Raw genomic sequence first — 13898 nt, 5'->3', positions numbered from 1 at the left:
TTCATTTGTCATTGAGATGATTTATTGTGCTCTTCACTTGGAGCTATTGTCAGTCCACAAGAGCTATTTCAGTAATTTACAACTGTGTCAAATCAAAGTTTTACAGATCTGTCATTTTATCCAGATTATTTTTAGTGCAGGTGTTTTGCTTACACAGGAGGAAGCAGCAATATATTGTGATCAAAGAGGACTTGAAAGTCCAGAGTGCCAACACCAGCTCTCCATCAGGTGCTAGCTGACTCATTGGCTTTTAATGTGTAACTAAGGACTAGCAATCGAGGTAGCAGTTGATAAGACTGTCTTGTCTCACCGAAGTTAACAGGAATGAACAAATGCTGTCCTAATGAATACTGATGCTGACTCAGTTAACACTGCTAAAGCGTTACAAAATTGGAATAAAAAGTGTAGGGAATGCTATGATCTATCAACATCTCTCTCATTTCTGTGGATTAAATCACTGCAGCACTACCGGTTCCTTCACCCTCAGTTCTGCTCCACCGTGCACGGACCCCACTACACCCCGGGCAGCCGCTCTGGGCGCCTCACAGCCCAAGGGGCAGCACCGCAGAGGCGCGGCGGTGCGGGGCCGTGCGGGGCCGTGCTTTGTGCAGCGGGGCTATGCAGAGCCGTGCGGGGCCGTGCTTTGTGCAGCGGGGCTATGCAGAACCGTGCGGGGCCGTGCTTTGTGCAGCGGGGCCGTGCGGGGCCGTGCGGGGCCGTGCTTTGTGCAGCAGAGCCGTGCAGAGCCGTGCGGGGCCGTGCAGAGCCGTGCTTTGTGCAGCGGGGCCGTGCAGAGCCGTGCGGGGCCGTGCTTTGTGCAGCGGGGCCGTGCAGAGCCGTGCGGGGCCGTGCGGGGCCGTGCTTTGTGCAGCGCAGCCCCCGCCGCGCCCCCGCCCGGCCCGCCCCGGCCCGCCCCGGCCCCCGGGCGGCCAATGCACGGGCGGGGAGGCACAACCGGGAAAGCAGCCGGGGAAAACTTCAATCCCAACTTTCTCACCTTGACGGGACCCGAGCGCTCCCGATGCGTCCCTTCCTGCCGCCCTCCCTGCCAGCCCAGCCTCCCCAGGAGGGCCGTTCCCTGGAGGGGGACAAACCCGAGTAGGGGGTGCCCTGGGTACAGTCCCGCTCGGTCCCTGCTGCCCGGGGCGGGCGGCGGGCAGGGGCGGCAGCGCGGCGGGGCTGGATGCGGCTGCCATGGGGCGCGGGGCTCCCCTCGGACCGCGCCTGCTGCGGGCGCTGCTGCTGCTCGCCCTGTGCCCCGCCGCCGGCAGCACCTGGATGTGAGTAGCCGGGGGTCGGGGCGGGAGGGCGGCGCGGAGCCCGTCCCCTCGTGTCCGTCGGGGCCCGGCGCTGACGGGCGGCTGCCTCCGCAGGTGGCTGGGCATCGCCGCCGCCGGCGGGCCCGAGAAGCCGGGCTGCGCCAGCCCTCCGCTGAGCCGCCGGCAGCAGGACCTGTGCGAGCAGAAGCCGGAGCTGATGCCCGCCGTCCGGGAGGGAGCGCGCCTGGGCCTCCAGGAGTGCCGCAGCCAGTTCCGACACGAGCGCTGGGACTGCCGCTCGCCGCCCGCCGCCCGCCGCGGCACCGCCGCCCCCGCCGCCCTCGGGCAGCAGCTCAGCAGCGGTGAGTGACGCCCCGGAGGGGCCGCTGCGGCACGGCGGGGCGGGGGCCCGCGGCGGCTGCCCCGGGGTGATGGGTTTGCGAGGCCAGGAGCCCCGCGGGGCGCGGCGGGACCGTCCGTGCGTCCCGTCGGCAGAGCCGGGCAGCGCCGGGGCACGGTCCCCGCCAACGTCCCGGCAGGTACCGCAGGCGCACGAAATGCACCGAGCAGACCAAACCTGCCCTTGTCTTCGCAGCGCTGTTGCTTCTCGTAATTTTCGCGTAGTACGTCCGTGGGTGACGCTGCCCGTAGGTAGATCCGCTTAACTATATTGAAATACTGTTGTTCTCAGACTTATGTTGGGTTTATCCGCTTGTGTCATAGTTGCTAAATAAGTGGGTTTATGACACGTTATTTCAGAAAGGTGATTTGCAGGTAAAAATGTCGGCTCAGGGCTCTAAATACAATGTGAAATGCTTTAAAATATATAATATGTGCTCAGTTATGTGATATTGATCAGCACGGTGAAACCAAAGGTGCTCTTTTTTGCATAAAATAATTATGAAATTGCTGCAATTTCCACTGAAACAAGGATGAGTTTTTTGTATCAAATGTCACAACAAAGCTTTCCTGCAAGTTACAAGGATCCTGCAACTTTTTTTTTTTTTTTTTTTTTTTTTTTTTTTTTTTTTTTTTAGCTCCCTGGTCACTGATTGTGTGATGGATGTGATTTTATGTATTGTGGTGCTTCACTTTGTGTGTTCATGCAGTCTTCACTTTGTACTAAAGCAGTATAAAACCCCCAAGTTTTAACCATGAAAACATAAAGTGAGGAATAAAAATGGATGCATATTCCAAAAAGGAAAGGGGAAAAAAGGAAAATGAGAGTTTTCCCCACTGTATGGAGCCATATGTGTGTTAGTCCTTCTGTTTAACAGGAAGGACTGTTCCTGAGGACACATAAAAGAGTGCCACTGTTCACCCACACAGCTTCACTAGTGTGTACTGTGAAAGCCTTTTATGATGGTACCAGCACACAGACTGATACAAACAGGTGAAACACACAGGAATTTTCCTGCCCATGAGCAGAAACATTGGAGACTGGAAATAAATAATTTTCACAATAGTGAAAATTGGCCCGTTTCAGTAAAATTTCAGCTACATTTATTGACCACTCAATGATATTCAATTTGCTTAGAGTATGCCTTACTTAACACAGTAATGTGTTAAATGTGGCTGGGTACCACATTATGCCAGAAGTTTCAGAGAATGGGGCAGGCCTAAGAAGCCAGTCTAACAAGTAAAGGCCTTTGATGCTGATCTCTTTCCCGTGGCCAGTTTATTCTAGGAAAAGCACATGGCCTAAATATCTTTGTGCTGATTTCTGCCTCATTTAAGACTTTCGGGACTCTTTGCAACCTTTGTGAATTAGAAGAACATCAATGTTTGCTAAATTTAGCATGAGGTAAGTTTTGGCCCTGTACCAAAGTAACCTGGGATCATGACAGCTTTTCTGAGATTTAGACTGACCTGGTCTTCTTCAAATCAATACGAATAGTGAAAAGCAGAGTGGAGAGTAAGGGGTTTGGAATGTGGTTCTTTTGTAGTTTGATTCTTCATTTATTATTTGTCTTGAAAATTTCTGTGGCAAATAAAATTCCTAATCAGATTTAGAAAGAAGTTCCCAAAAATTGCATGGTACCAGTAGTGAGAAACAGCATCATTAATAGCATGGCCATATGAAGAGGCCCTGAAGTCGTTTTGGGGTATGAACATCCACCCCTGTGAACAAGTTCACACTGCAGACCAAGCTGTGATGACTTCAAACTTGTTACTGTTCCCTTTTAATAATCATCTGGCTTGTAAGGTCCCCTTCTGTAGGGCAGCCAGGAAGGTGACCAGGGGCAGTTTTGGGGTAACGTTTGCCCGCCTTGCTGTGCAGGCACGAAGGAGACGGCGTTCATCGCGGCGGTGACGGCGGCGGGGCTGGTGCACTCGGTGACGCGCTCGTGCAGCGCGGGGAACGTGACCGAGTGCTCCTGCGATGTCACCCTGCGGCACGGCGGCTCGGCCAGCGAGGGCTGGCACTGGGGTGGCTGCTCTGACGATATCCACTATGGAATGGCCTTCAGCAGAAAGTTCCTGGACGTGCCTTTCAAGAACGCAACAGGCAAGAGTGGGAGCGGGCTGCTGGCCATGAACCTGCACAACAACGAGGCTGGGAGGCAGGTAGGTGTCATTCAGGTGTGGCAGCAGCTGCTGATCACCTTCCTTGACAAAATGACATCAGCCAAAGGAGGTGAGGCCTTGGCTGCAGGTATTCATGGGGCCAGGGGCAGGAACAGCAGTAACATCACCAAAGAAACATGTACAAACTCAGAATCGGAGCTGGTTTTGACCAACTAACTTCCGTATGTTAAAATAAAATCCACAAAATAACTAATACATCTGCAGTGCTTAAATAGTAAATTTATCTTAATTAGATATTTGATATTCAGTGACAAACTTGAAATAGTCCTGTTATCATCATAATGTGATATGATTTTTGTCACTGATTATTCTGTTATTATCATGGCCTGCATTTATAATTCTCTGTAATACTGAATGAGAAGGCCAGCTGGACACAAGGCCTCATTACTCATCTAGCAGTCTGCACTCCACACCTGAGAGTGCAAGTTTAGCTTTTTTCAGAGGAGAAATCAAGAGTTAATATTTTCTTTAAAAACATGGGAGAGAGATGACACCTTCAAAGTAGCTCATTGGTTAGGACATGCATCAAAGAAGTGAAAGGAGACTGATTTTGGATGGCTTATTTCAGTCCAAAGAACTTTCAACCAGGGCTGCAGAGGAAAACCGTGTGTTTGGGTGTGTGACATTGGATTCTCCTTCCTGTCCTTTAGAGGTTGTAAAATGGGGGCAGCAATAGCCTATACAGGGGGATGTGAGTCTGTAATCTAGTGCTTGGAGCTTACATCTGGAATGGCAGAGATTTGTATTATTTTTCCTTTAAAAATACTTTCTTTGTTTTACCTTGGAGATTTCATCTTTAATGGCTCTCTCTGGGCCCATAATACTTTAAATCTGTTCTGCTCAGTGACACGGCTTTAACTAAAGGGGAAAAAGAGAAAGGGAAAATCTCTGGGTTTGGCTACACATATTGATGGACTCCATTGTGACTCTGAAATTTCCTGTAGCTGGAAGGGCTACAGGAGCATCCATGGGTTTTACTGTAATCAACTTTCCTATCTGCCATGACAAGGAATAGCCACAGTAAGCCATCATAAGAGCCATGGTGGTATAATTGAAAATTACCTTAATTTGAAGTGATTTTTACAGGTAATATGTGTTATTTCATTTAAGCTGCAGAAAATCTTTCAGGTTTCTTCCAACTGAAACTATTCCATGATTCCAGGTGACAAAGACCCTTTTTATAAATGAAGTAGTTGAAGCAAACTTTAAAACTAAGTAAAAGCTGAGATCTAAAACCTATGAGTTTAATTAGATGTCAATCAGCTCAATTATCTCCAAGGAAAGGTGATGGGTATCTTGTAGTAGGAGATGATAATAAGAGGAACAGAAGATTAAATTACTGTTTCCCTAAGGAAAGAGCAAAGAGTTGTTTATCATATTCGTAGAGCAAGATAGTTAAGGAAGAAATATATATAGTCAGCTTCCATGCATGAATATTTTGTAATTTAATGGCAAAATGTAGGATAAAGCAAATATTTTGATCACTGACCAGAATGAAAAAGAATGTTTATTGTTGATACTTGGGATTTCTAGCAGCAATATTATCTGAAGTAAAGTTTAACATAAGTCTTCCTTTTTGTATTTTCAAATCTTAACTAGGAGATGCTGAAAAATGTTGGTCTTCATGTTTTGGGGCTTACAAGAAGAATGCTTTGATATCCTATGACCTTTTGTAATAAATACTATCATGTTCCTGGTTTGGTGTCTTGCAAGAGCAGTCTTCCAGGGACAGTACTTCTGTGTTTGTTTGGAGTTAGTAAGAGAACTGGTATGTGCAGAATTCTCTTATTTCTCTCCTATTTCAGTACAAAATGTTAGTTTATACTTCCACATCTCATAGTTATTATATCAACATATAAAAAATTTAAAACTGTCTTTTGAGTTGTCCAACTCTCAGAAGGTTCAGATTGCATCCTTATTCTGCTACAAGATAAACATTCATCATCCTTTAGCATGGCAATTTTCAGTGTGCTTAGGTGTGCATGTGTGAGCTGGGCTCTTTTGCTCCTTATACAAAAGGATGTGTGGAGTCAGGCACTATGGCTTCACTATCATTATATTAGTTTTATTTTACTGCTGGAAAAATTCTGCTCACTTTTCCACTTGAAGAAATTTATTTGATGTGGGACTTGTTTGGAGAGTTTGTTTTTACTGATACTTGTGGATTGGTAAGAGACTCACCAAGTTTGGAACTGTTTCTAAGTGATGCACCTCTGGTAGGACATGTGCTTGTCTTCATGAATAATCATTAGTTCTGCCAGTGTCTGAAATTGGGACATTTGATTACAGGCATTGGTTCCTGTGACAAAACAAGTACTGGCAGTCCTTGTCTCACAGCTGAGAGCAGTGCCTGCAAACAGACAGCTTAACTTGGATGTGTTAAGCATTAACTGGCAGTACAGGGTATGCAAACTGTGATTCCAATGACACTCTTTGCTGCAAATCAGTCTCTGCTTTCTGCCCCATCTGTTTGTTCTAGCCACAGATTCCCACCCTGTGCTGCTCCCTCTGTTAATTGAAATGGATCAGTGGAAGGAAGGCAGTTTAAAAATTATCTTTCTCTCAGGTTTAATTTTAAAAAAGAGCAGTGTTCATCCCTGTTCATCACTTAACCCTGCGCTCTCGTTGTGCGCGTTGTACCACCAAGGCTGAGAGGCAGCAGGGGCAGGAGGAACTGCTCAGATGGGCTTGTGGCTGACCACAATGCTGGTGGACCCAGCTCAGTCACCACACTGGTCATTTCTCACAAGCTATCAGTCAGTTTCATCACCCACCTAAGAAAGCCTGTCCCAGCTTACTCAGAATGACACATCCATCCACTAGGTTTCTGTAACAGTGCTCCTCTGAAGCTCTCCATGGAATTTTGTTTCGTGTGGAGAATCCTCTCACTATTTCATGAATAACTGAACAGATTCACAATATGAACCTAAAATGTGAAGCAGAACACTGGTTGTATAGTCAGACTGCAGGTCATGGTCCCAGTAACTCTGCAGTCCCTGTGCACTGCTGACACACAGGTGTGTGCTGCAGCTGTGTCCCACCTGAAGACCATGTTGGCTCTATAGGTACAACCTTAGGTCTGCTGCACCATCAGGAGATGCCTAATCGCTAAATTTTGCCAGATGATCAATTATGAAGCTTTTTCATTGAAGTTCACATGACAGACTGAGATGCATGTGGCATGTTCTGTGATCAGGCAAAGCAAAATGTCACCTCCCTGTGCCGGCAACTTAAAGTATATTGGAGTCCAGGCTTAAAATTTGCCCATCCTAGCAGCTGGGAAGCAAGACACTGAATCACATTTGTGTTTCTTTCATTTATCTGCTCATTCATACACTGCTAACGTATGCCACATTTTTATATTTTTATATCAGTCTAAGATTTTAACATCGATTTCTGCTCCTGTTTCGAAACTCTGTCTCCCTCTACTTCTGTTTAATTCATCCTCAGAGAAAGACTCTTGAGTGTCATCTGCTGGGCTACTTGCCCACATGGCCCTTAGCACCTAGCAGGCATGTCCAGAGCTTCCTCTGACAATTTCTGGATCCTTCTGCCCCCTGCCTACCTTAAGATACTGCAGTGAAAATGAGGATTACATCTGTAACCTTACAAATCTAGTAGCGCAATATAATTTAAAACTACTTTGAAATTCCAGTTACTTGACAAAAATAACTTATCATTGAAAATTGGAAAAATGCAGTTAAATCCTCTCTATTTTTAAGTTGTGTGTAAAATTTATCTTTTGATACTGTATTTGATATTCATATCTTATTAGGTTATCTGTCTTATGACAGACTTTTTGTCCTTGTATTTTAAATTCTCATCTGCCCCAATCACTTACATCTTAATAAATCGTATTCTGACTACCCAGTAATTTCATTGTTGACAGATTCTTGAGATATGAGCAAGGTCAAGTCTGTCTATTAAAGAGAAACTAGTCTGTGTAGAAGAGATGGTAAGTATCTGCCAGTATTATCTAGCAGTTGATTTGTCACTAATAGAGTCTGGTTTTGCTCATGGATGAGAGTTTGCTTGTTGCAATATTCTTATTTCTTCTAGTAGAAATTGGAGGTTCTAGTAGTGCAGAACCTCCAATTTCAAAAGCAGCCCACAGCATGTGGCAGTATTTCCTGTACAGGAGTACCTCTTGCCAGGTTTAGTTTGGAAAGGCTAATGGCTGTTCTAGGTCAGGGCATATGCCTGCTCTCTCTTGCTAATATTTTTTGTGAATGTCTTGCATATTTGGCTTCCATAGTAACCTCCACCTACAAATCGTTCCTGTTTATTCACCAAAGATGTGACTCGAAGCAAACACTTCGGTCATGTGGTTTTTTAAATGTTTGTGGAGTTTTATGCAAATGCCAGCTCAAGATTGAGTCAACACCTTTGGGGCAGAATGTGCCAGGAGACCTCAATGCCCAGTGAAATCAATGAGTCCATGCTGGACTCATTCCAAACTTCAGTGACCACAGTCACCATGATGAAAAGTCCCAGTTTAGCACAGAGATTAGAAATAGCTCATTTGATTTGCTGTATGCCTTGACTGGCTTTGGAATTTTGAGGATGGCATTTGTGCTGCCTGAGCTACCAATATGGAGTCTGGGACTTGAGTTTTTTCTGGTCCTGCAGAGGGCCAGTGGGCTTGGTAGGATTTCAGGTCTCACTGCAGAATCAAGGCTTAGGAACTGTCACAAATGAAACTCTGTTCTCTGGGCGACCAGAGGAGGATGTTAGATTTGTCTTCTGTTTTTTTAATTCAATTTCAGAAAGACAGCAGCTAGTATATAGTATACGTGGAGGCTGAGGGATAAGCAAAGGCTTAGGATGAAATTTAATAAACTTCATGTAGTTGGGATGTTGATTTCTTTTTTTCCCCCCATGTTTTGGTAAAAGTGATTTCTTCAAAGAGGATTAATTTCAATATGCATTGGCCTTGATGCATGAGGAATTTCAAGACAAACTTACTATAGTGTTAATTTAAAATCCACACTTACTGTTAAATTTCCCAATTGCTTTGATTGTGGAAATTAAATATGGGGGGAAAGGTTAGTAAAATGGAAGATGGCAACATGGGCTTTCCACACTACTAGCCAATGGCCCTTATGAGTCTACAGGATGGCTCCAGAAATGTAAAACAAACCAAAAATTATGATATCTGGTACAACATCTGTACATGTGTTATTTTTCAGTATTTTTTCAAACTCTAATGTTTGTCATTAGAGGGTTGTCACAAGACTAATTGTATGATTTTTATATGATGACTATTAGATATTAGAGAAGGTAGTATTGCATTGATTGTCTCTTGAGTGTTTGACTCAGTCTCAAGATAAAGTTACTGCTTGTTTACAGATTCCAGTTATTTGAGGCTTGATATCCTATAAACTATAAACTGAGCCAAAATTGTTGTGTGTTACAAAAAGCTTAACACAGGCTTCAGATTCTCATTTTTGATGCGACAGTTACTGTTCAACCCAGCCCTTGCTCCTGCATGGGCATGGAAAAGTAACTCATCTAAGTATTTAAGTATTTAATTGCTGGCAAGAATTTAATTTAAGTGATGGCAATAACTGTGGAAACCTTGCTAAAACATTGACAGTTATAAAAGTAATACCAATGGAACTACCTACTTGTGTTAAATAGAGCCATTACAAAACTGGAAACACTAGAAACCCGTACTAGAACTAGTTATGTCTAAATTAAAAGAACAGGGCTTAAGACTATAAGTGAGAAGCACATGAGATTTACTACAGATTACCTGAGCCAAAGACATCTCTGCTAAGCCATGGTGGGTCTTTTGACAGACTTTCTGTGAAGCTTGGAGATGTGGGCATCTTCCTGCTCTTCCAACATTTTGCCCTGAGGTGCCTCCTCCTGTGCTGCTTTGGCTGCTGAGCCACACTGGTTGCCCAGGCACTGTTGTGTGACTTCAGCCATTCCTGTGGCCTTGATTACAAACAGGGTTGTGAATGTTTAGTGGTCTTCATGGTAGCTGTAAAGTACCCTTAAAAGGCAATATAACCGGGCACTTACTTGCCCAGTGTCTTCCAAAATTGGAAGGATACCATGACCTGCCCCATCCTTGCTTTCCCCTTCTGCTATTCCCCGCTAGACCCTTTTGCCTATGAGAGCCTTTTGCTCTCCAGCAGTGGGAAGAGCAACACAGGACATGTCATTCAGGTATTTAGGATTCACCAGATGAAAAGCCATCCAGAAATCACAGCTTTCACTGTTGTGGTCAATATTGCTACACTATGGCCCTTGCAAACTGCAAATGGAGAGCACATCTGAAGATCATGCCTCTCATAGTGGGGGTCCAGGACTGGAAACCTGGTTCCTAACACATGCTCTGACTTCCTTGTTATGGAAATGGCAGCGGCAGCTGTAATATTAAATACTTTGAGACCTCTGTGCTACTGATGTCAGGCAGCATTCCTGATGAATGAAAGACCACATCCAAATGTTGCTCTTCCTTTGCTTTCAGGCTGTAGCAAAGCTGATGTCTGTGGATTGCCGTTGTCATGGTGTTTCTGGGTCCTGTGCTGTGAAAACTTGTTGGAAAACCATGTCATCCTTTGAAAAGATTGGCCGGTTTTTAAAGGATAAGTATGAAAACAGCATACAAATATCAGACAGACTGAAAAAAAAGCTACGCAGGAAAGAGAAAAGCCAGAGAAAAATACCAATTGGGAAAGAGGACCTGCTGTATGTGAACAAATCACCCAATTACTGTGTGGAAGACCAAAGGCTGGGGATCCCTGGAACTCAGGGAAGAGAATGTAACCGCACCTCGCAGGGACCCGAGGGCTGTAACCTGCTGTGCTGCGGCCGCGGCTACAACACTCACGTAGTCAGGCACGTGGAGAGGTGCGAGTGCAGGTTTGTCTGGTGCTGCTACGTGCGCTGCAGGAGGTGCGAGACCATGACCGATGTACACACCTGCAAGTGAGACCAAGTGCAGGAACCAGGGCCAGACCAGCCAGCCCGTGTGCTGCGCTCAGCTGCTGCAGGGGCAGCAGTCACTGACTGTCACCGTGTGGGATTTCAGAGGGATCGGCCTCGGGGGAACAGGTACTGCCAGGCAATGGGTAGTCCGAGCGTGCAGCACTGAAAGGACAGCTGAGTAAACATCAGGCTGCACGCAGGGACAGCTTAAACAGCAAAAAGGACTCCTGATGATACATTTGAACGTGTTACTCCGTGAGCAGAGACAGATGCTAAACTTTTCAGGTATTTAATAGACACAATGCCCTGAAGATCTGTGTGGTGGGTAGGCACAGTGGAGAAATCTTAAGATATCATCAGCCAGAGACTGGAGAGTTAAGAGAGTTCATAAAACACATTAGACATGGTCCTTATGTCTGTGCTTTTAAAACTGGACTAGATGGATCCACTAGATAGTTCATTTCTGCAGACTTCAGAAAAACCCACAAAGATAGGGGAGGAGTTCAGCTGTTGACCACAGAGCATTTGCTTTGCAGCCGTTCAGAAAACTGCCTTCTGCATAATGTGCAGAAAAGCGTCGGGAAGTGAGCAACGTGTGTGACTGCAGAGAGCTCAGCAGTGTCTGCCTGGAAAAGGAGGGCCAAGCTGTGCCCAGAGGAGAGAGGCAGGAGCACAGATTGGTGAATGTGAATGGGGTACCCAACAGCAGCCTCAGGATTTTTAACAGGTTGTCCTTCAAACACACAAGGGATAGGTCTGAGAAGAGACAGAAATACAGTTTGATATTTTAAGGAAATAAAATCCTCTGCAGGCATTTCCTGAGTATCTGAGCACACATTTTTTGAGTCAGCTTGTTGTCACCCTACTCTTGAATTCTATGCAATAATCTGCCACATTCCACCATCTCACTGGTGGTTCACAATCATTATCAAAATTAACCACATGAGATTTAGCACAAAGGAATCCGCCATAAAGCAAAGGATTTTTTAAAACAGATTTTCTTTATAGAATCAGCAGCTAGATTTTTTCATTAGGTTGTATCCTCAGTAAGTTCAATGCACAATATAATTTATGGATTGGCTCACACCACTAAAATATTTAAACTGTTAATGATAACACTTTCTGTGTCTCCATGTGTTGGCTTAATTTTATTTTACGTATGTGAAAGGTTGTTTATTTTTATGCAGTGATTTAATGCCTGGCTTAAAAAGCATCATGTGAAAGGATTACTGTTGTTTAATTGTGCAAAGAACTATTTTTGATAAGACAAAGTTTATATTTTGTAAATATTTAAATTATGCAAGTTATGTAAAAGGTTTCCGCAACTAATGTGATAAGACTACAGCCCTTGAGATTCGTTGGTTAGATATTTGTTAATATTGTAGTAGCCTTCAATTGAATTTTGTTTGCATGTGCTGGTGGAAATCAGTCAGAGAACTGCATAAATGTTAGGGGTTTTTTTATCATAAGGATGGTTATAACTATTGCAGTTCATACACACTGATGAGAAACACTTACTATGATTTTCTAAATGGTCAGTTAATTAGTATTCTGCATACTTTCTTTTTTATTATTTTCTTAAATACATTTTACAAACACTGAAAATCTTGGCTCCAGCAGTAAGTACTCCCACTGAAATCCAGGGAACTTGGAAGGGTTTGCAATCCCTTAACTTCTTCCATACTAACAGCCAGTTTTTAGAAATTTGGGACAGTTTGGCTGAGGCTTTCAAAGTTACTTTGAAGAATTCATTTCCTAGCTGTTAGTCATTTTCCCAGGAAGGATGGTGACCAGATTCTGAACTGTCACTCTTTATTGGATGTGGAAGCCAGGAAGAAGGAAACAAAATCTTCTGTGTTGTGGTATTTCACTGCCTTATGTGGATTATCTTAGAAACATCAGTTCAGCAACAATGAAGTCCATTATCTGCTATTTGGACCTTTACTCCACATTTGGCCAGTCTATGTCCATTGGCCTGACCAAATTATTAACTTGGGACCACAAAAAAAAATCTGCTGTCTGTGAGAAAGGATGCTCAGCATGCCAGTAAGGCACTGTCCCAGGAGGTTTCAACACCTTCTCTGTGGAAACTTGGATAGGAAGGACATACCACAGTGCAAGACCCTGAAGAGAGAGTTGTGACCCCAGGTTGTTTCAGCAGTGAAAATAAAGCCACAGGCTCCTCAGGCTGTGCCCCAGGACCAACTGGCAGCATGGATGGGAGATGACTAAACATCACTAAGTCCTGACAGAACACTATCATACTCTCTGCTGAGACCATACTTGGGATAATACAATTTTTGACACCTAAAATAACCTTGAAATATTATTTAAAATCAGTAGTTTGTTGTTTTGGTTTCTGTTTTGTTTTGTTTTTTTTTTTTTTTTCCTGTTCATTGATTGCAAGATAAGCAGGAGAAAGAGAATTAAGCAGCTGCTTTGGCTGCCTCCAGGGATCAGAAATTTCCCAGAGGATGAAGTGATTTCCATGCATTTTACATAGTAGACAATGTAGTTGGACTACTACAGTGCTCTCTGCTGATCCCTACCTCTCTGCCTATATATTCTAATTCCCTGAGAGTTTTCATATCTGCATACTTCAAATGATAATAAACAGATGATGTTCATTTTATTAACTAATATACTACAAAACTTAACACAAGGTGTAGTTATATATGGGGTAGGTTAGGTCCTTTTGAGGCATCTATGAGAACTAAGACATAAATCAAGAAATCCACCAAGTTTTTCAATGGGGTGATTCAGCTGCAAAGACCTGGGAACTTGAGACTGTACTGATAAAAAAATGCTGAACATTCAAGGCTGAAAAGGACAATTAAAGAAGATTGCTGTAGCATTTGGTAGGAAAAACATTTGCAAGCTATGTTCCGCACAAGATAGCACTCTCTTCCACTGCCATCCATCAAGCTCAAAGAGGAGTCAGGATTCCTCCTCAGTCTGGAGTGCCTTTCTTCATGGCTTTGCATGGGCCTGTAGCTACATCATGCTATGGACAACACCCTAAGAAAGGAACAGACCTTTCTGAGGCAACTGGTGATTACTGATTTAGAGATTATAGCAACTGAAACACAAGATTAAAGGAACTGTTTA

The 13898-nt window shown here is 44.3% G+C and overlaps 1 protein-coding gene across 1 annotated transcript; it reads left to right on the top strand.

The window, feature by feature from the left end:
- The first annotated feature begins 921 nt into the window (after positions 1–921).
- WNT16 (Wnt family member 16) lies at positions 922–13777 on the top strand. Its single transcript, XM_038154217.1, has 4 exons — positions 922–1280; positions 1374–1621; positions 3541–3827; positions 10330–13777. Exons 1-4 carry the CDS (start codon positions 1195–1197, stop codon positions 10792–10794), a joined length of 1086 nt encoding a protein of 361 aa, XP_038010145.1. The 5' UTR covers positions 922–1194; the 3' UTR covers positions 10795–13777.
- The last annotated feature ends 121 nt before the right edge of the window (positions 13778–13898 follow it).

Source organism: Motacilla alba, chromosome 1A, assembly GCF_015832195.1.
Source record: "Motacilla alba alba isolate MOTALB_02 chromosome 1A, Motacilla_alba_V1.0_pri, whole genome shotgun sequence".
NCBI lineage: Eukaryota > Metazoa > Chordata > Aves > Passeriformes > Motacillidae > Motacilla > Motacilla alba.
This window is presented reverse-complemented; position numbering and strand designations above follow the sequence as displayed.

What these genes read in the sequence shown, in the direction of transcription:
- WNT16 (XM_038154217.1), top strand. Translation starts at nt 1,195, where the DNA reads ATGGGGCGCGGGGCTCCCCTCGGACCGCGCCTGCTGCGGGCGCTGCTG. An exon ending in GCCGCCGGCAGCACCTGGAT is followed by an intron (nt 1,281 to 1,373) that starts GTGAGTAGCCGG and finishes CTGCCTCCGCAG; the next exon opens with GTGGCTGGGCATCGCCGCCG. An exon ending in ACAACGAGGCTGGGAGGCAG is followed by an intron (nt 3,828 to 10,329) that starts GTAGGTGTCATT and finishes CTTTGCTTTCAG; the next exon opens with GCTGTAGCAAAGCTGATGTC.